This window comes from Rousettus aegyptiacus, unplaced genomic scaffold (assembly GCF_014176215.1).
Source record: "Rousettus aegyptiacus isolate mRouAeg1 unplaced genomic scaffold, mRouAeg1.p scaffold_m13_p_3, whole genome shotgun sequence".
NCBI lineage: Eukaryota > Metazoa > Chordata > Mammalia > Chiroptera > Pteropodidae > Rousettus > Rousettus aegyptiacus.
The window spans coordinates 115,921,906-115,939,853 of record NW_023416306.1 but is presented as its reverse complement, the minus strand read 5'-3'; the positions used below and the strand labels follow the sequence as shown (position 1 = coordinate 115,939,853).

Sequence of the window (17,948 nt, the reverse complement as noted above, 5' to 3'; positions counted from 1 at the left end):
TGGAACTTGAAGGACATTGGCTGGAGGAGACTGGACCCCTGAGCTGTACTTCCTAGGCTGGCTGTCAGCATCATCTAGAACAGTGGTCTCCAACCTTTTTGGAACCAGGAACCGGTGCTCCTATGAGAATCTAATGTCTGATGATCTGAGGTGGAGCTGAGGCGGTGATGCTAGTGCTGGGGAGCAGCTGCAAATACAGATGAAGCTTTTCTCGCATACCTGATGCTTACCTCCTACTGTGCAGCCTGGTTCTTAACAGGCCACAGACCAGTACCGGTCTGTGGCCCAGGGGTGGTGACCCCTGGTCTAGAAGGTTTCTTGGAAACGTGAATACCTGGGTTCTACGCACCCTCACTAAATCAAATCATCTGGAGTGTGATGCTCACATATCTATTTTCCATTAACAGCCCAGTGATAATCGAGGTGGGATTGGGCTGCAGAGTACCAATTCCTAACCTCTTGGTGAGAGACTGAAATGTCTCCTCCATGGGAAATTGGGCTTCATTCACTTCCTGGAGTATGTCAAACCCCACCTCCAGCCCCTAGGGCACACACACCCTGAGTCTTCTGCAAGCATCTTGTGGTGCAATCAAAGACACAGAGCCTATTAGCTATTAGCTGGGGCGACTGACTCTACCACGCAAGGTTAGAGGAGATCTGTCCCGAGCCTCCAGAGGAGGTAGTTTATAAAGCCTAAAACCACATTAAACAAGCAAGCAGGTTTATAGAAGCAGAAGTTGGCCATTAGCATATCTGCACAGGATATTTCCTAGAGCTACACCCTGTTTAACATTAAACAAGCAAGCAGATCATAGAAGCAGAAGTTGGCCATTTGAAAATTTTCCATCCTTAACAATCAAGCTCCACCCTTCCCCACCCCAGTTCTACCTGTCAGACCTGAGTTAGCAGTCAGTGTAGCCAGAAGAGACTGGGAGGCTCTGGATAGCAGGCAGGTTTCCTGCTGGGAAGTGGGCTGTCAGGCCATGCTCTGGGCGTTGTGGCCTAGGTGGCTGGCAGGCAAGGGGCTACCCCTCCTGGGGGTAATGCTGCTGCGGAAGAGAGACAAAAGGGGATCTCAGTGGAGTCACTGGCAGGTAAAGTACCTGATCTTCCCTGGGAAGTGTGTGGACTGGAGGGGTCCTAGGAGCTTAGTTCCCTGTGAAGACTGAGGCCAGCTGTGGGAAGAGGGCAGGGGAAGAATTGGGTTTTGGCTTGGGATGGGACCAATATGGCTCTTAAAAATAATTTCCCAAAACAGCAAGGTCATGTGACACTTGCAGCTGGCTGCGTTTTGTCCCAAATTTCCTGGATAGTCTCACTCCCAGTAGTCTGCAGTCTGCTGTTATTGCTCTTAAGTCCAAGCTGTAGCCTCCTTGGCAACTTGTTAGACCAGTACAAGCTGAATGACTCTTGGTTTACTCTTACCTGCCCTCATCCTAAGCCATCTATCCTCTTTGTCAGGGAGCTAATGGGTGGGGTTGATCTCAGCTTTCTCTTCTAATATTTAATCTCCTTAAGCACATCAGCTCTTAAGTTATGGCAGTGGCACTGTGGTCTGAGGGCAGGTGCAGGTTTGTGGTACATGATAAACATAATTAGTAAAAGTGGATACGTGTCTTAAGTACTTAGGCCAGGCACTTTATATGACTTCTCATTGAAATCTCACCACAAGCCTATGAAATTATCATCATCATCTCCCTTTTATAGATGGGAAAACTGACTCATATGGAAATCAAATAACTTGCCTCAGGTTATTCAGCTAGTCCTTGGCGGAGCTCAGATTTGAAGCCAGCCTGACTGATTCTAAGGACCAGGCTTATTACCAATGTGCTGAACTCTCAACACCTGCCCTGCCCAGGCATCCTAGGTCCCAGGCACAGCAACATCTGTGACCTTGGGCCAGGCTGCTGCTCCATGACAAGACGAGGGAAACCTGAACTGGCATCGCTGCAGGAAGTTCAGGCCCCTCATCTTCCTAGAACTGAGTCCCCGAGTTCTTTTGTTTCAGCGGGAAACCCACCCATACTATGACCTCCAGGTGAAGGTGCTGAGGGCCAGAAATATCCAGGGCACAGATCTGTGTGAGTGACCCCCCAATTCCATCCCTTTTCCTCTTCCCTGAGGCTTCCACAACAGAGCTCAGCCAGGAGCTGGCTTGAAGTTGTGTGGGTGTGTGTATTTGGAGTTGGGCAGAAGAGCTGGTGCTGATTGCGGAAGAAAGCCTCCCCGGTGAGGGAGCCCAGGCTGCAGCCCCAGAGCTGGCAGGCAGGTGCTGGAGGGGAGCACTATGCAGACCCTTAACTTCCCTCTGAGTCCAGCAAGTGGAGCAGAGCCAACCTGGGGAGAGCATGTAAAACCTGCTGTTGCCGGAAGTCAATGTCTACAGTCCAGGAGCTCTTCATGCCCAACACTCGCACTAGGAGGGGAGTTTGTCACCTGAATCAGACCCTTTCTGGGTCTTATTCAATGATCTGTGGTGCCATGTGATCTTTTCAACTAGCCACTGCAGGGTTTCCATTCAGTTAAATGGGAGGCGTAACTGGTGGAGCTGGAGTTAAGGACAGGGCTTTCTGCAGCTCTCCCCACCCCACTCTGCCACGTGGGCAGCGGTCCCTCCTGGCACTGCTCCTTCTGCTCTGGGCCCAGCCTCCTCCAGGAAAGCTTTTCAGCAGTAAGAGCTTGAAGCTAGAACCCCTCCGCTATCCTGCTTGCAGTGTCCAAAGCTGACTGCTATGTGCAACTGTGGCTGCCCACGGCATCCCCCAGCCGTGCCCAGACAAGGATGGTGGCCAACTGCAGTGACCCCGAGTGGAACGAGACTTTCCACTACCAGATACATGCTGCTGTGAAGGTGAGGGCCAGCATGGGGCTGGGGTGGTGGAGGGAGAAGGCTCCTCCAGAGTGCCTGCCCTGCCTCAGGCTCCCACCTCCTGTCTGCCTTATCTCCAGAATGTCCTGGAGCTCACCCTCTGTGACAAGGACATCCTGGGTAGCAAGAAGCTCTCTGTGCTGCTGTTTGACCTGGAGAGCCTCAAGCCTGGCCAACCCCACAGACACACTTTCCCACTCAACCAACAGGTGAGCCACTCTACCTGTGTCAGCAACAAGCCAAGCTCGAGGAGAGGAGGCCCAGCACAGGGCACTGAGGAGGGGTCTCCCGGTCAGCACAGGCCAGGTCTCCAAGACAGACCTGCCATCCTGTACCACTCATCCTACCAAGGGGTCCCTTGGTACAGGGCAAATACTCTGCCCTGAAGGGAGCCAACACGTGAGCTCCTTGAGGGCAGCGTACTTTGTCTTGGTCATCGCTAAATCCTCAGTGTTTAGAACAATGTCCACACACAAATTTGGAGGTGAATCTCTTCATTGACATGCCACACTACCCCTCCTGTGCCAACGAGAAGCTACACAACAGTTTCTTCCTCTAGTCCCTGGAGCTGAGCAGGGTTCGGGGTGGGGATGGTCCCTGAGGCTTTTGGAGCTCTTTGGAAACTGGTGCCCCTTGCTCCCTCCACGTAGGATTCACAAGAACTGCAGGTGGAGTTTGTTCTGGAGAACAGGTGAGTCCAGGTAGGGCCTGTACCCTCCCATGTACTCTGAAACTCACAGACAGCTCCCAGGTGTTGGTTACCAGGTCCTGCACTGGCCTGGCCTGCGAGGGAATGTCCTGGTCTTGACATCCATTTGTGTGTTGGCCAATACCCACCCCAACCCCCAAGCCCTGCCCTGCTCTCCAGGCTCTTCAAACTGCTTTGGTCACCTTAATATAGTAATAGCTACCTTGAGGGGGCCAGATACCCCATGAACCCCTCATCCTTTGCAGCCAAGTACCTGCATCTGAAGTCATCACCAATGGTGTCCTGGTGGTAAGTAGGAAAGGCCAGCTTGGAGCTGCCCAAGGCTGGGGACCAGTGAGGAGTCCATGATTGAGCCCAGCACACCCACCTGCCTCTAAAGAACAGTCAGCTCCTCCTCAGAGTGGAGATATGCCAGGGGAGGCTTCACGCCTGAGTGGATGGCCCAGAAGCCAGCCTTCCCACCTGTACACAGTACATCGCTCACTTGGGACTCCGGCTTCTGAGATGGCCGAAGGAGCCACTCTCATGGTTCCTTGTCTCCTCTCCCTTTCCCACTAGGGGCCACTTCCTCAGAGTCCTGGGAGTGGAGGCTACTACAGAAGACCTCTGCCTTTAGGCACAGGCCCTGGGAAGGTTGTTACCTTGACCATGCCCCAGATGCCCCTTCTTTCCTTCCTCCCGGTTTGGGCCCTGTGACTATCTGTCTCCCATAGGCCTCTGCTTTCCTCAGGCTCATCCCTGTCTGAGAATCCAGGGCACCCTTGGGGGAGATGCAACAGCCCCTCATCAAGAATATGGTGAGTCTGGCCAGTGACCTTGAGTCTTGCCTTATCTCCTAGGGGATGTGGTGGCTGCTGACTTCAAAAAGAAGGATCTAAGACAGAAAGTTCTTAATTTTCACTGCTTGAAGCTAAGCAAGGATAGAACAGATTGCCCCTGAAAGTAGTGAATTTCTTGTCCCTGGAAGTATTCAAGCATAGAAGTTGTATCAGTCCAACTACCACTCTATAAAAAACACCTCCAAATCTCAGTGGCAGACAACAGGAAGCATTTATCGAACCCACACATCTGGTGGTCAACTGTAGTGTGGCTAATCTAGGCTGGGCTTGGCAGGAGTGCCTGGCTCTGTACTGTGTGTCTCTCATGTACCTTTTGTGCCCAGTGGACCATCCTGGGCATGTTCTCAGGGCATTGGCAGAGGTGCAAGAGAGCAAGTCCAAAGGAGCAAGTGCTTTTGCAAGCCTTTGGTCACACCGTGGCCACTCATTGTGTTGATAAAACAGACCCAAGACTGACCCTAAAGTTGGAGGGCAGGGAATTTAGCCAGCCTCTTAATGGGAAGAACTGAAGTCACATGGCAAAGACTAAGAATTCTAGAAGTGAAGAATCAGGTCCACCAATGCATGTGCCACAGACGGCAGCCACTCAGGAGGGGGCATCCAGATGCAGGAGCGAAGCAGAGGCTGTGTGGCAGGCAGGGCACCCTTCAACACTGAGAGGCCGAGAGGCCAAGCCTACAGGATGAGTCCTGCCCAGGTGACATGGAGTAGTTACTGTGAGTCAGGCACTGTGCTTAGCTTTTGTCATGTGTTCTATTGTTTAATCCTCATAACGAACCCTTATACGGTAGGTATGGTCACTATCTTCTTTTAATTCATGAGACTGAGGCTCAAAGAAGAAACTTGCTTAAGATCACACACAGCCAGTAAGTAGTGGAGCCAGAACCACTCGCAGGTCTATGACACTCCAGGGTATTTGCTTTCTCCATCACAGATTCGGTTGTTTCTGACTATGAACAATGCATATCAACTTAGTCCATAAACCATGGTATTAAAGAAGTATCACTTTCCCTCTTTTCTCCACTTCTCTCCCCCTAGGTCATGTCAAGTCTCCAGGTCTCGTTTAGTGCCAAGGAGCATGTGTAGGGAGGGGAATTTTGTTTTGACCTCTCTGCTCCTGAGGTGTTTGGGGGCTGGTGTCCCCTCTGCCTGGGCGTCATGCATAGCCAGTTCTCTCCGGGGTGTGGTCATCTCCCCAAAACGCTGCTGAGAAATGGGTGGGCCCTGCTGCTCCTGGGCCACAGGCTCTCTCTTCACCTCCTCCCAGCCTGACATCACCTTCTAGCCTGGGCTGGCTCTCCCTTCTCCAAGCCACCTAGTCTCTCTGTGTCTTCTTCCTTTTATCTTCTCTGCAAACCCTCTGTGTTCTCCTAAGGTTTAGGCTTTTGGAAACAAAGGCCAGAACAACTTGTGGCCTGGCCACAAACCTCCCCCAAGGCGATGAGCACAGAGCTTGATTGGGGGCAAGAGACAGGGGAACTACCAATGGAAAACTGGTAATTAATGTAATAATATATGATACTTATAATTTTTATAGGATATTTTATAGATTTAATAAAGTAATCTCGAAATCATCCCCAGAAGCTCTGGGCTGGGAGCTCTCTCCTTCCCTGCCTTTTCCCCTCCCCTAGGCATTGTGTGTTTCCCACTCTCCCCTAGGTCCCCAGTTCCGACTAGGGCAAGTTATAGGACCCCAAGTATCCTTCATGATGCCTCCATTATGGGTCACAGTGCCGGAGAAAGGGGAGTTGCTAGTTAGGGGTGTTATCATCATCATCATGATCATCATGATCATCATCATCACACACACACGCCCGCACTTGCTCTCACCCCCTCACTTGGCCACTCACCCAGGCCCTCTGCTCCCAGGTTCTAGGCAGATTCGGTTGGTAGTGCCCGGGGCCTACGAGAAACCACAGCTCTTGCCTCTGCAGCCTCCCTTGGAGGCAGAACCCCCAGCCACTTTTACCTTCCATGTGAATCCAGTGCTGCGCTCCAAGCTGGATGTCGAGCTGGGAGAGAATCTCATGGTCCTGCAGGTGAGTGAGCCCAGGTCCTTGAAGAGGTGGATGATAGACTCAGTCCTGCCTGAGCAGTGCTCCGGGGCTTCAGTGCAGGCAGTTTCCTCCAAATACACTTCATGGTGTTTTCTTCCCTGCAGAGTGACCCGAGTGCTGAGTTGGAGGCCCAGAGCAGCAAGCTGGGAGAGGGGGGCATCCTGCTCTCTTCTCTGGCCTTAGGCCAGGAGGAGCAGCGCTTGGTGGCCCTGGGGGAGGTAAGGCTCTGTCTGGGTGCCTCAGGGACCCTTGCCTGCTTTGTGACCACCAAAACAGATCTGGGGGATGGGTCTGAGAGGGAAGTCAAGATCAGACCAGCCAGGAGTTCAACCATGGTCCACATCTGGGCCAGAGTTACCAGAGCAGCAGGGGCCGCAGGTGAGAGGACCCTGCCCAGAGCACTCAGGGATGGTTGTTGTCTCTTTCAGGGCCAGGAGGTAACTCTGAATGTGAAGGCAGAAATGAGGTGAGGAAGGCACGCTTCAAGAAGAAGGTCTCTTAGGCTGGGCTGGAAGCATGGGGGCTCTCCTACCTACTCAGCTCATCTGGGGGTGAAGGGTGGGGGGTGGGTGTTTCTGGTTCCGGTGGGACCTTTCTGAGAGGTTCCACAGAGTGTGGGTCTGCTCCTGTGGAAAAGGGCTTGGCCCAAGGCTCTCCTCCACTGAACAGTCAAACCCCCTTACCCCCCTCCACCACCACATGAGGCAGCTCTGGAGACCTTGACCTGCGCCTTGGCTTTGACCTCTGTGATGGAGAACAGAAGTTTCTGGACAAGAGGAAGCAGATCGTGTCTAAGGCTTTGCAGCAGGTGCTGAAACTGAACCAGGCTCCTGACAGTGACCAGGTACGGAATGGAGGGGGGCCGGACCCCAGTGTAGCTGGGACTAAATCCAGCCTTTCCCTTGGGAGGACTGAGTGGCTAAGAGGTGATATAAAGCCAAGAGGAAGCTTGGAGAGCAGAGGAGGAAGCAGACAAGCCTATTTGCCTGAGTTTATGGATACAATTGTAAGAGTTAGGACCTGGTATGCAATGAGGGCTGAATAACCCTGGCCTAGGGAGGAGAATTGGTCAGCTTGGGCTGCCAGAACAGAACACCAGACTGAGGCCTTAAACAACAGACATTTATTGTCTCACCTGGAGGCTGGAAGTTCAAGATCAAGGTGCCGTCAGGGGAGGTTTCTGGTGGTGCTTCTCCTCCTGACTCGTAAATGGCCACCTTGCTGTGTCCTCACATGGCCTTTCCTTTGCGCATGTGCAGCGGCTGGGGGAGGGGGCAATCACTCTCTCTTCCTCTTACAAGGACGCAAGTCTTATTAGATTAGGGCCCCACTCTTATGACCTCACATAACCTATATTACCTCCTTATAGGCCCTTTCTCCAAATAGCGTTGAGTGTAATCAAAAAGAATCAGGAAACTCTGGCTAGAAATAAATGACATAGATTTATTCAAGGGTCTTAGAGTTTGCAAAATAAAAATCACTAGAAATACATCTAGAAATATTCTGCGGAACAAAGCAAAGTCATTTTCTTTTGTGATGTAACTGAATCATAAGAGAATGGAGCCCTGCATTCTTAGCTATTTGATTGATCTTTTATGATGAATTAACTAGTATCAATAATTCTGATGATGAATTTCAGGTGGTTTTCAAGTGGAGCGTCAGGAAGTCTGGTCATAGATGTTTTCTGTGAGGAGGTCTTATGCTTAACTGGATGGAGTCCATGCACTGACATGTACTGTGCTGATCATAAGCTGTACAATGCCCAACACAGGGTTACAGGAAAGTTTAGATGTTTACATTTATTGTTTTTCCTGAAGCTTCAGGTTCTGTTAATAATTTAGTAGTAAGGCTGAGAAGAAACCCCATTAATTTTTCCCTAACTTTACTCTTTCCTCACTGTGGTATTGGGGCTTCAACATATGAGTGGGTTCGGTGGGGGGAGGGTCACAATTCTGTTAATAACAGTAGACAGAGGGGTTTGGGAGTGGTGGGTCCACGGGATCCTCTGGCGAGGACGCAGGAGGAAAGGCAGTTCTGAGGGCGAGACCTATGGTACATCAGAAACATATTGGTGGCTTCCTCCTGGCTGCAAGTGTACTCAGGAGATGGAGCCTATGCCCAGTAGTGACAAGCTGAGCAAACCTAGATTGTTTATTTGTGCCCATCTCCACTCTGTAGGTGGAGGGGGAAGAGGGCGCAGATCCTGCCTATTGGAAGCTCTGTCTCTTCCAGGACTCTGAAGGGACAGTGTCCTCGATGGACAGTGGCCAGGGAGCGTTTCTTTTCAAGACAGGAGAAGAAAGGAGGACAGGAAAAAGAACCAAAAAAATCTGGGTGAAATAAATAAAACCTTCCATGGAAAAGCTGAGCAACCGAAAAGCTTCTAATTTGATCCCATCTCTGATCCTTAAGATGTCTGGGCACCTCTCATGTTGGGGGCAGGTCCAGGTTGCTCAGTAGTTTTTGTCATTTTAGCTCAGTAGTTCTCAAATGGGGGTAACTTCACTCACCCACCCCCCGCCCCCGGGGGACATTTGTCAATGTCTAGATACATGTTTCGTTGTCACAACTGAGGGAGGGGAAAAGGGATGCTACTCACATCTGCTGGGCAGAGGCCAGGAACGCTGCTAAACAACCTACAACACAGGACAACTCCTCATAACAAGAAATTATCTAGTCTAAAATTATCAGTGTTGCCAAGATTAAGAAACCCTGCTTTAGCTGTTTTGGGTGAGTCCAGTGTAGCTTGGACGTACATCCTTTCCTGGTATAATGATTAAGAGCCATCTCTGGAGATGTACTGCTTCAGATTGCCAGCCCGGCACTTACTAGCTGTGTGCCTGCAGGCACAGTATCTAACCTTCCTGCGCCTCAGTTCCCTCATCTGTAAAATGGGAATCTCATGGGGCTGCTATGAGGATTCATTGAGGTAATACATGTAAGGCTCTTAGATCAATGTCTGACGTTATAAGCAGTAATATTTAAATGGCAGTGGTGGTAAATGTTGTTATCATGATTATTACTGTGGCCCAGGTACCTGTGGTGGCTGTGCTGGGTTCGGGAGGCGGAACCCGTGCTATGTCTTCCCTGTATGGCAGCCTGGCAGGGCTGCAGGAGCTTGGCCTCTTGGACACTGTGACCTACTTGAAAGGGGTTTCTGGGTCCACCTGGTAAGTGAGGTGGGGGCAGGGTACGGAGTAAAGGAGAACCCTGAAGGGGCAAGAGTGTTACCTGGTGGGGAAGACTCTGCATCCAAGGGGATTAGGGGAACAGGAAGGGTCTGAGTTCCCAGGGACCCCTTGAATAGGTGGCCTAGGGCAATGGATACAAGTGATGGGGGAGGAGGGATCATTCACAGACACCTGCATCCCTCTCTCCCTTTGTTGTGCTTCCTTGCCCCTAACTGCCCCAATTCTCTCCATGTCCAGGTGCATCTCCACACTCTACAAAGACCCAGCCTGGTCCCAGGTGGCTTTGCAGGGCCCCACTGAGCTTGCCCGGGGTCGGGTCTGCAGCAGTAAGATAGGGGCGGTATCCACGGAACGTCTACAATACTATGCCCAGGAACTGGGGAAACTGGAAAGCAGTGGTCACAGCGTTTCCCTCATCGACCTCTGGGGCCTCCTCATTGAATATTTCCTATACCAAGAGGTAAGAGAAGAGCAGGTAACAAACAAACATGGCTCCACCCCTACCCTACCAGCTCTTAGTTTGCCTTAGCCACTATGCTAAGATCTGAGATTTGCAAAGCTACCCTTTTGGTCTGAGCAACCTGGGGGTCTGACACCCCTTCATCTTTCTTGTCTCCTAAACCCCTGGGGTGGGAGAAGCTGGCTGCAGTTCTCAGGGCTGCCTGCATATTGGGATCACCTGTACAGCTTTTCAAAACACTCCATGCCTGAGCCCCCCCTTCCAGAGATACTGTTTTGGTTGTGGGTTGAGCACTAATACAGGTGTGTTTTGAAAGTGATTCCAGCCTCCAGCCCATTGGCCAAGTGGCCATGACTCATGGTACCTGCTAGCTGTTCCTAGAACATGCAGTCCTGGCATGAACTGGGGGCGGAGGCATGTTCCCAATGCCCCTGGAATTACACAAGACCTGAAGTGGCCTTACCTCTGCTGCAGACTAAAACCCGTCTGTTCCTTGGAGAGCTATCCCTAGAGCACTGGCCTTGACAACCACAGTCTTGTGGCCATGACACACCTTGCAGGATTCTGGCCTCAGCACGGGGATGGGAAAAGGGAACTCCAACAAGGCCAAGCATCTTCCCTTCTTTCCTGCCCAGGAAAACCCTGCCAAACTGTCTGACCAGCAGGAGGCAATCAGCCAGGGCCAGAACCCTTATCCCATCTATGCCAGCATCAATGTCCGTACCAACATCAGTGGGGAAGACTTTGCAGGTGCTTGAGTGTGTGGGCCTAGAAAGAAGGTGGAGGCAATGGTTGGTGGAGGGCATAAGAGGCCAGGCTACCAGGGTATGGATGGGAGCCTTGGGACATAGTGGGCTTGCTGCCTCTTGCTCTTGGCAAGGCAAAGTTTCCTGCTCAGGCACGAGGGCCAGGGGAAACCCTGGGGTTCTAGGGGGAAGCCCCCGATGACATTTTCTTTACTCTGGGCCCCCAGAGTGGTGTGAGTTCACCCCCCACGAGATCGGCTTCCCCAAGTATGGGGCTTATATTCCCACCAAGCTCTTTGGCTCAGAGTTCTTCATGGGGCGACTGCTGAAGCTCTGGCCAGAGCCCCGGATCTGCTACTTGCAGGGTGAGTGTAGGCTGGAGGGCTGCGGACAGGACACACAACAGGCCAGGCCCTGATATGGATGGAGGAGATGTGAGGGCCCTGGCCTTGCCTGTCTCCTTAGGTATGTGGGGCAGTGCCTTTGCAGCCAGCCTGGATGAGATTTTCATGAAGACTGCCGGCTTCAGCCTCAGCTTCCTGGACTTGTACCGAGGCCATGTAAACATCACAGGTGAGGTGACAGATCCTGATCCCCCACCTCCATGCTTCTTTCCAGCAATAGGGTCCTGGCAGAGGCATGGAGCATGAGGAAGGGATGGCGAAGGATTTGACTGTCCCACTGGGTTCAGACATGTTGAGGAAATGACTCCTCAGCAGAAGCAGTGGTGGGGGAGGGCCTGAGGGAGGGCACATGTCAGAAAACCCAGTGGGAGCGGTGAAAGCTCTGTGATCAGGCTACATCTTGGAAATCTGTTTGGGCTCCAATTACATCAATTCAGCCCAGGACCACTGGTTGTCTGATTGATACTTTACCGACACAACTCAGGGCCCCTCTTCAGCCTGCTCCTTAAGGGTCTATGAGTAGCCCTGCTGCGAGAAATACCTTTCCTACTTTTCCCCCCTGGATAACTTTTGCTCAGCTCTTAACATTCAGCTGAGACATCATTTTGTCAGGGAGCTTCTGTTCCACTCCATCCCTCCAGGCTGATTGAGGGTATAATTACCCAGGGTCCTGTAAGACTGCAGGTCACTTTGGTCATTGTCCTTACCACAGGGCATTGTTACCATTCATCCTCTCTTTATGTGACTCTCTTCTAAGTAGGTTTGAGTGCTGAGGGCCAGGGCTAGGCCCCAGTCACTTTGCACCCCTGGTGCCTAATGTAGCGCCCAGCACGTAGCAACTGCTTGGTAGGTGTTTAATGGATGAAATTCTGATTGGAAATTATATATACAACTTTAAGCATGGGTGATATTATTATTTAATGAATGCAACGTCATAGGCAACTTTCAAAGCATGGGGAACACGAAAGAAAAAGTCATTAAAAAAAGGTTCTGAGAAGTAATGGTCAGAGGCCTTAGAGGCCAGTGGGGGAGGAGGAAGGATGTAGGGAGAAGATGGAGGGGGCTCCCTGGACGAAGGAGGGTACCACTGCTCACTGTTTCACTGTCCCGCCCCCACTAGATGACTGCCAGAAGCTCCAGTTGCATGACCCCACCAGGCTGCGAACAAAGCTCTTCACTCGGCAGGGGCCCTTCTCCCAGGCTGTGCTGGACATATTCACGTCCCGCTTTACCGCCGCGGAGAACTTCAACTTCACCCAGGGCCTCTGCCTGCACAAGGACTATGTGGCTGGCAGGGAGTTCACGGCCTGGAAAGGTGGGTGCTGCTCTGGGTGGGGGCCTCCTGCTACATGCCTCTGGCTCACTGGGGCCAGCGCTGCCGTTTGACCTGGGGGTTGAGGTGTGGGCTCCTGCTACACAGAGGCTAATGTGGGGGATGACTGTGCTGAGCCGGAGGCTGGGATGGGAGGCCCCAGAGTGGCTCTCAGAGAGGGGAAGAAGCAGAGATGGCTAGTGAGAACAGCGTTCCACATGCAAAAAAGAGGGTTACTAAGAAGGGCAAGCATTTGTCCCTGTGCAGACACTCACCTGGACGCCTTGCCCAATGAGCTCACTCCCATGAAGGACTGCCTGTACCTGGTGGACGGGGGCTTTGCTCTCAACTCCCCATTCCCACTGAGCCTGCTGCCGCAGAGAGCAGTGGACCTCATTGTGTCCTTTGACTACTCCCTGGATGCCCCTTTTGAGGTAAAGAGTGGGGGCGCTCTGCTGAGGTGACATGACTAGGTGTTTGGGGATGGCCCTCCACGGAGGGCCTGGGTACTAATCTGTGGGGGGGCGCCTTATGCACACTGTAAGTTGCGCTGGTCTCACCGGTTGGAGGAGAGGATTACTGAGGTTATGGGAGGAAATGGGAGTTGGGAGAAGAGGCCAAAGAAGATCTTCAAGCATCTTCTATCCTGGTGAAGAAGAGAAGACCCCTGTTCTGGACCCTGCCTATTCCTGAAAGCATTTCTGGCCCTGATCAGGGCCTGGGCCTGGGTCTGCTGTCCCTTTGTTATTGTGATAACAACAGAGCTGTCAGGGTCCCCTTGGGAGGTCTCTCACAGTGGCTCCCTCAAACCCTGTGGGGCTGTGGGCAGGCTCTACCATTTGGATGTGGGTTCTGGTTGTGCCATTGGGCCAGCTCTTCCCTCTTGGCCTCCTCCTCCTCCACCTGGTCCATTGAAAGCCTGGGATTAGATGATGGATAATGCCTTTTCCAACGTGACCTTCTGTAATCATTTGACATCAAGAGGGAGCAGAGAAGGGTCGGAGGAGAGAAGCAGCAGGCAGTTTGGGGGAGGAACCACAGTGGGAACGCTGGTGATCACGGTTAATCCGCACAACCATCCCACCAGGAAGTTATTCTCATTTTTATTTTATAAATGAAGAAACTGGCTCAGAAAAGGCAATGTCACCTGCCTGACTGCCTGAAAGAGTAGGAGGAGGCAGAGCTGTCCCCGAAGCCTGGGCCTGCGTGAGTCCAGGTGGGAGTCACGCAGGGTCAGAAGCCCGCCTCCCTGCCCAGGTCTTACAGATGACAGAGAAGTACTGCCGGGACCGAGGCATCCCCTTTCCCAGGGTCGAGGTGCTCCCTGAGGACCTGGAGGAACCCCGTGAGTGCTACCTGTTTGACAGAGCTGAGGACCCTTGCTCACCCATCGTGCTGCACTTCCCTCTTGTCAACCGTACCTTCCGCACACACCTGGCCCCAGGTGAGGGGAAGCCTTGAGTCTGCGTCTGGCCCACAGAGCCCTGGGGTGGTGATGGGGTTCTGTTCGAAGAGCAGAAGCCCTGGACAAGGTAGCAAAGCATGCCTCCCTGAGGGCCAGAGCTGGCCAATGCTGCCCTCTGCTTCCCGGACCTGAGCATTGGCCCTGGCCCAGCTCCGCCTCATGGGCAAGAGAGCAGAGACATTTGCCCAGGCAGGGCCCACAAAGAACCAGCCAGATGGCCTAGGGCAAGGGAGGCATCTGGGCTGGCAGCTCCTAGCCACAGAGTACACTGGCCCAGTCTCTCCTCCAATTCCCACCCACAGGTGTGGAGCGACAAACAGCCGAGGAGAAGGCCCATGGAGACTTTGCCATCAACGGGCCAGACACGCCCTATGGCATGACGAACTTCACCTATGAGCCCGAGGAGTTCGATCGGCTGGTGGCCCTGAGTCGATACAACGTTCTGAACAACGCGGAGACTGTGAGGCGTGCCCTCCGGCTGGCTCTGGACCGGCGGCAGGCTGGAGCCAGGACTGGAGACTGACCCAGGCTGGAGTCGGAAGACTGTGACACAGAAGAGAGACTGTGGGGCTCCAGACCAGGGCTTGGTGGAGGGAGGAGTAGACTCTGCGGGGCTCCGCTTCCCACCTTGCTGGGACCTGCCTTGAGGTCCCCCAGTTCCTGGAAATCTCCCATAGAATTACAGCTTGGACTTGGGGCAGGACCCTTCTTGTATGTGTTTCTAGGAGAAGATGGGGCAGCATGTCTCTCCAGGGGATTTTGGGGGGAGTGGGGCCGAAGCCAACAGTGTTCATTTTTCATTGGAGTGTGTAGAGGAGGAGATCAGGAAATAGTCTAGCTCCAGGGCCCATGGCCCACACAGAAAGACCTCAGAACCTCACCAGAATGGGAGCTGTGAGAGTAGGTTACTTTCCTTAAACTGAGACCAAAGACACATCCATCCAATCCACAATTGTGTAAGTGGCCCACTCCCTGACACCTTCCCCCAACCAACCCCTGCCTGTCTCCAGGTCCTGGATGCTGTGTAAGTGCTATCCAGAATAAAGGGGGGACCACATGGTTGCCAGTCTGAGTTGCTAACTCCATTGTCCTTCCAGCTAATTCTCCTTCATCTTCTGGCCTCCTTCCACCCCTTCTCGCTCCTCACCACCCCTCTCTGCTCAGCCTTCTGAAGGCTGTGAGATGATGGCTCGTGTTGACCCATCCTGTCTGGACTCCAGCTGGTGTGCACACTGTCTCCCTGCTAGTTACACTTCGCTCTTTAAAGTTGGGCCACATTCTCTTGTCATGTGTACAGCTGCACCTCATGCAAGTAGTCTCACCATTCCGGCAGCTAAATGGGCGAGTCTAGAGAATGCATTTGTCTCGTAGGTGGCAGAGTGAATGTGCACCTGCATGCGTGTCCCTGTTCCTAATGAGAGCGGGGCAGTGAGCACCTATCTGTTGGCTGGGGGTGGGCAGTAGTAGAGGGAGCCTGGCTAGGAACTCAGAGGCCTGGGTTCCTGCCTCTTTCACAGATGCATCCAACAATCTGGGCAATCTGTTTCTCTCTCTCACCCTGTTTCTCATCTTTCCTCACCCACCTAGGATCCTCCAAATATCTGGAGCCTCTCCAGCATGGGCAGATTTTAGGTCTGTGGGGAGATCACTTTGACCAGGCCCTCTCCCTCTGGCTGTCGGCCTCTGCAGCCTCATTCCGCTCACCCCTGTCCCACCCACCCAGTACCAAGCCACCTGGGGTCCCCTTCGTTGGCTTGGCTGCCATCCTTGCTTGAACACTTATTCCTATTGCCCCCTTCACCAGGAGTTTTCTCTTTGGCTGCACCCCCTGCTCCACTCTCTCTCAGTCTCTGATAAACAAGGGTGCTCTCCAGGACCAGCCAACATCTCTTTTTCAATCAGGGATGCCTATGTCAGGAAGCCTCCCCCATCTTAATCCTGGGAAGAAGACCCTAGTTCTGGCTTCCAGCTGGGTGGAAGGTAGCTAGACCTCAGACTGTACCCCTGGCCTGGCTTGGCTTATGATTTCCGGGACTCCAGCTGGACATGAATGAGGAAGTCTGAGGAAGCTGGGCCTCAAAATGGCCAGTGCTTTTGATTGGCATGAAGTGGGGGCCGCTTGGTTTTCTCTGGTCTCCTCACCATCACTGCCCATTGTAGACAACCACTGCCCCTGCCTCTGCTCAGCAGTGAGAGGTTTCCTTTGGGGCAGCTCCAGGCTGGTGCCTGAGCTTCTGCTATGGCCACTGTCATCACCACTGTTGTGTGTACCATCATAAAAACTTATTAGGACCTCCATAGGGTTCATAACTTTGAACTTTGTGGAGTTCTTAGGACTTGGAACTCAGAGTTCACAGAGAACTTAGAATCTTCATAGAGCTCAAAACTTAGAATCTTCAGTCAGTTTCATTTAATGCTTCATACAGCTTCAGGCTGTCTTTGGCCCCTGGAAAGTAAGCCCCTCAAGGGTAAAAATTTTTGTGTTTTGTTTGCTGCTGTATTCCCAATGCTTAGAGTAGTAGTTGGCACATAATAGATGTTCAGTAAATATTTGAGAAATGAGTAGGATCCTGCATTCTAAAGAGATGGATCATAACCTGCCAGCTACGAAAAGGTATATAATCCTACTCTAATGGTTCTTAACCTATTTGGACCTTTTTGAAAAGCTGATGGAATCCATGGACATTCTTCCAAGAAAAATGCACATATATACGAGCAGTTGTGTACAACAAAGTCTCTGCTTCACTATGTGATCGCCATTCCCAGGGTGGTGGGGGCCAGTGTTTGCCTTCCCAGACCAGCAAGTTTCATGAAGAAAGCAGGCACATGGGTTTGTTCAGAGCTGGTAAGTACTTTCATTCTTAAAAAAGTATGAGATGCCATATTGGCTCAGATTAGGTTGTAGATGACATAATGAGACAGAGGTGGGAGAGCAGGAAGGGGGAGGCTGGTCCAGAGCTCTAGCCAAGAAATTGGTCAGCAGGTACAAGGGTGACCTCAGCCAGAGAATGAGGAAATATCACCAGGGTTAAATGTGTGAGCCAAGCAGAGTGAGGAACTGGGGGTCAAAGATGACCCGGCTCATTTGGCTCTCACTCGTAGGTGAGGAGGGTCTCAGTCTTCGTCTACTCCATTTCTACCCCATTTCCAACCCTTTCCCAAAGATGGCTGGAAATAAGTTTCAACGTCCTGAAGGTGACTAGGTTGGAGAGATTTAGACCAAAGAACACAGCTGTAAGCTTGATTCTCTCTGAGGCTGGGTAGAAACACAAGAGTGGGGGCATCATTCTTCAACTTGCCAGAGTTCTTCATCACGCAAGGAAAGAAAAAGTGTGGCCACCAAGGCTGCAATGTATGGCAACACGGGTTGTGCACTGTCCAGATCCAGGGGGTGCCGTTCATATAAACTGATGATGTGAATTTGCCTCTTGGAGTCATACCACATGGCATCCCTGGGACCACAGTCTTAGCTGAGGGAGTGTGAGCACAGAGGCTGGTCCAAATATTAGGCCTCTTGGCTTCTTCGGACACCTCTCCAGTCATTCACAACTTTCCTGAAGAAAAAAGGAGGACATTGAAAGAAGGGAGGGAGGGAAGGAGGGAGGGAGGGAGGGAGGGAAGGAAGGAAAGGCAGGCAGGCAAGGAGAGAAGGAAAGAGAAAGATACAGAGAAAGAAGAAGGAGAAGCATCCTCTCCATTCCTTGAACGGTACAGCACTGGGAGGGGGCTCTCAGGTATTGGCAGGTGGCTGGTTGGCATGTGTGCACCCCCATCTTTTCCAGAGCTCAGGGCATGCAGCTCAATGTCTCATTGCCACTCCACTCTTTTGCTGAGAGTTTGAATGAAAATTCCCTTATATCAGATGAAGCCATTTTTGGAGAAGAGGAAAGAAGGGC

At 52.1% G+C, this 17,948-nt stretch overlaps 1 protein-coding gene across 2 annotated transcripts; it reads left to right on the top strand.

The window, feature by feature from the left end:
- The first annotated feature begins 208 nt into the window (after nucleotides 1-208).
- On the top strand, nucleotides 209-16,648 carry PLA2G4F (phospholipase A2 group IVF). Of its 2 annotated transcripts, XM_016144896.2 has the most exons (20): nucleotides 209-1,094; nucleotides 2,009-2,081; nucleotides 2,715-2,851; nucleotides 2,950-3,078; nucleotides 3,520-3,560; nucleotides 3,824-3,866; nucleotides 4,309-4,375; nucleotides 6,287-6,456; nucleotides 6,579-6,692; nucleotides 6,903-6,940; nucleotides 7,183-7,318; nucleotides 9,508-9,644; nucleotides 9,903-10,125; nucleotides 10,761-10,875; nucleotides 11,099-11,236; nucleotides 11,337-11,444; nucleotides 12,396-12,590; nucleotides 12,855-13,021; nucleotides 13,845-14,031; nucleotides 14,355-16,648. In XM_016144896.2, exons 1-20 carry the CDS (start codon nucleotides 984-986, stop codon nucleotides 14,573-14,575), a joined length of 2,550 nt encoding a protein of 849 aa, XP_016000382.2. In that variant the 5' UTR covers nucleotides 209-983; the 3' UTR covers nucleotides 14,576-16,648. The 2 variants fall into 2 exon arrangements, with proteins under 2 accessions (XP_016000382.2, XP_036094162.1); XM_036238269.1 differs by lacking the exons at nucleotides 209-1,094; nucleotides 2,009-2,081; nucleotides 2,715-2,851; nucleotides 3,520-3,560; nucleotides 11,099-11,236 and having other exon boundaries at nucleotides 2,862-3,078.
- The last annotated feature ends 1,300 nt before the right edge of the window (nucleotides 16,649-17,948 follow it).

What these genes read in the sequence shown, in the direction of transcription:
- PLA2G4F (XM_016144896.2), top strand. Translation starts at nt 984, where the DNA reads ATGCTCTGGGCGTTGTGGCCTAGGTGGCTGGCAGGCAAGGGGCTACCC. An exon ending in AGAATCTCATGGTCCTGCAG is followed by an intron (nt 6,457 to 6,578) that starts GTGAGTGAGCCC and finishes TCTTCCCTGCAG; the next exon opens with AGTGACCCGAGTGCTGAGTT. An exon ending in GGAGTTCACGGCCTGGAAAG is followed by an intron (nt 12,591 to 12,854) that starts GTGGGTGCTGCT and finishes GTCCCTGTGCAG; the next exon opens with ACACTCACCTGGACGCCTTG.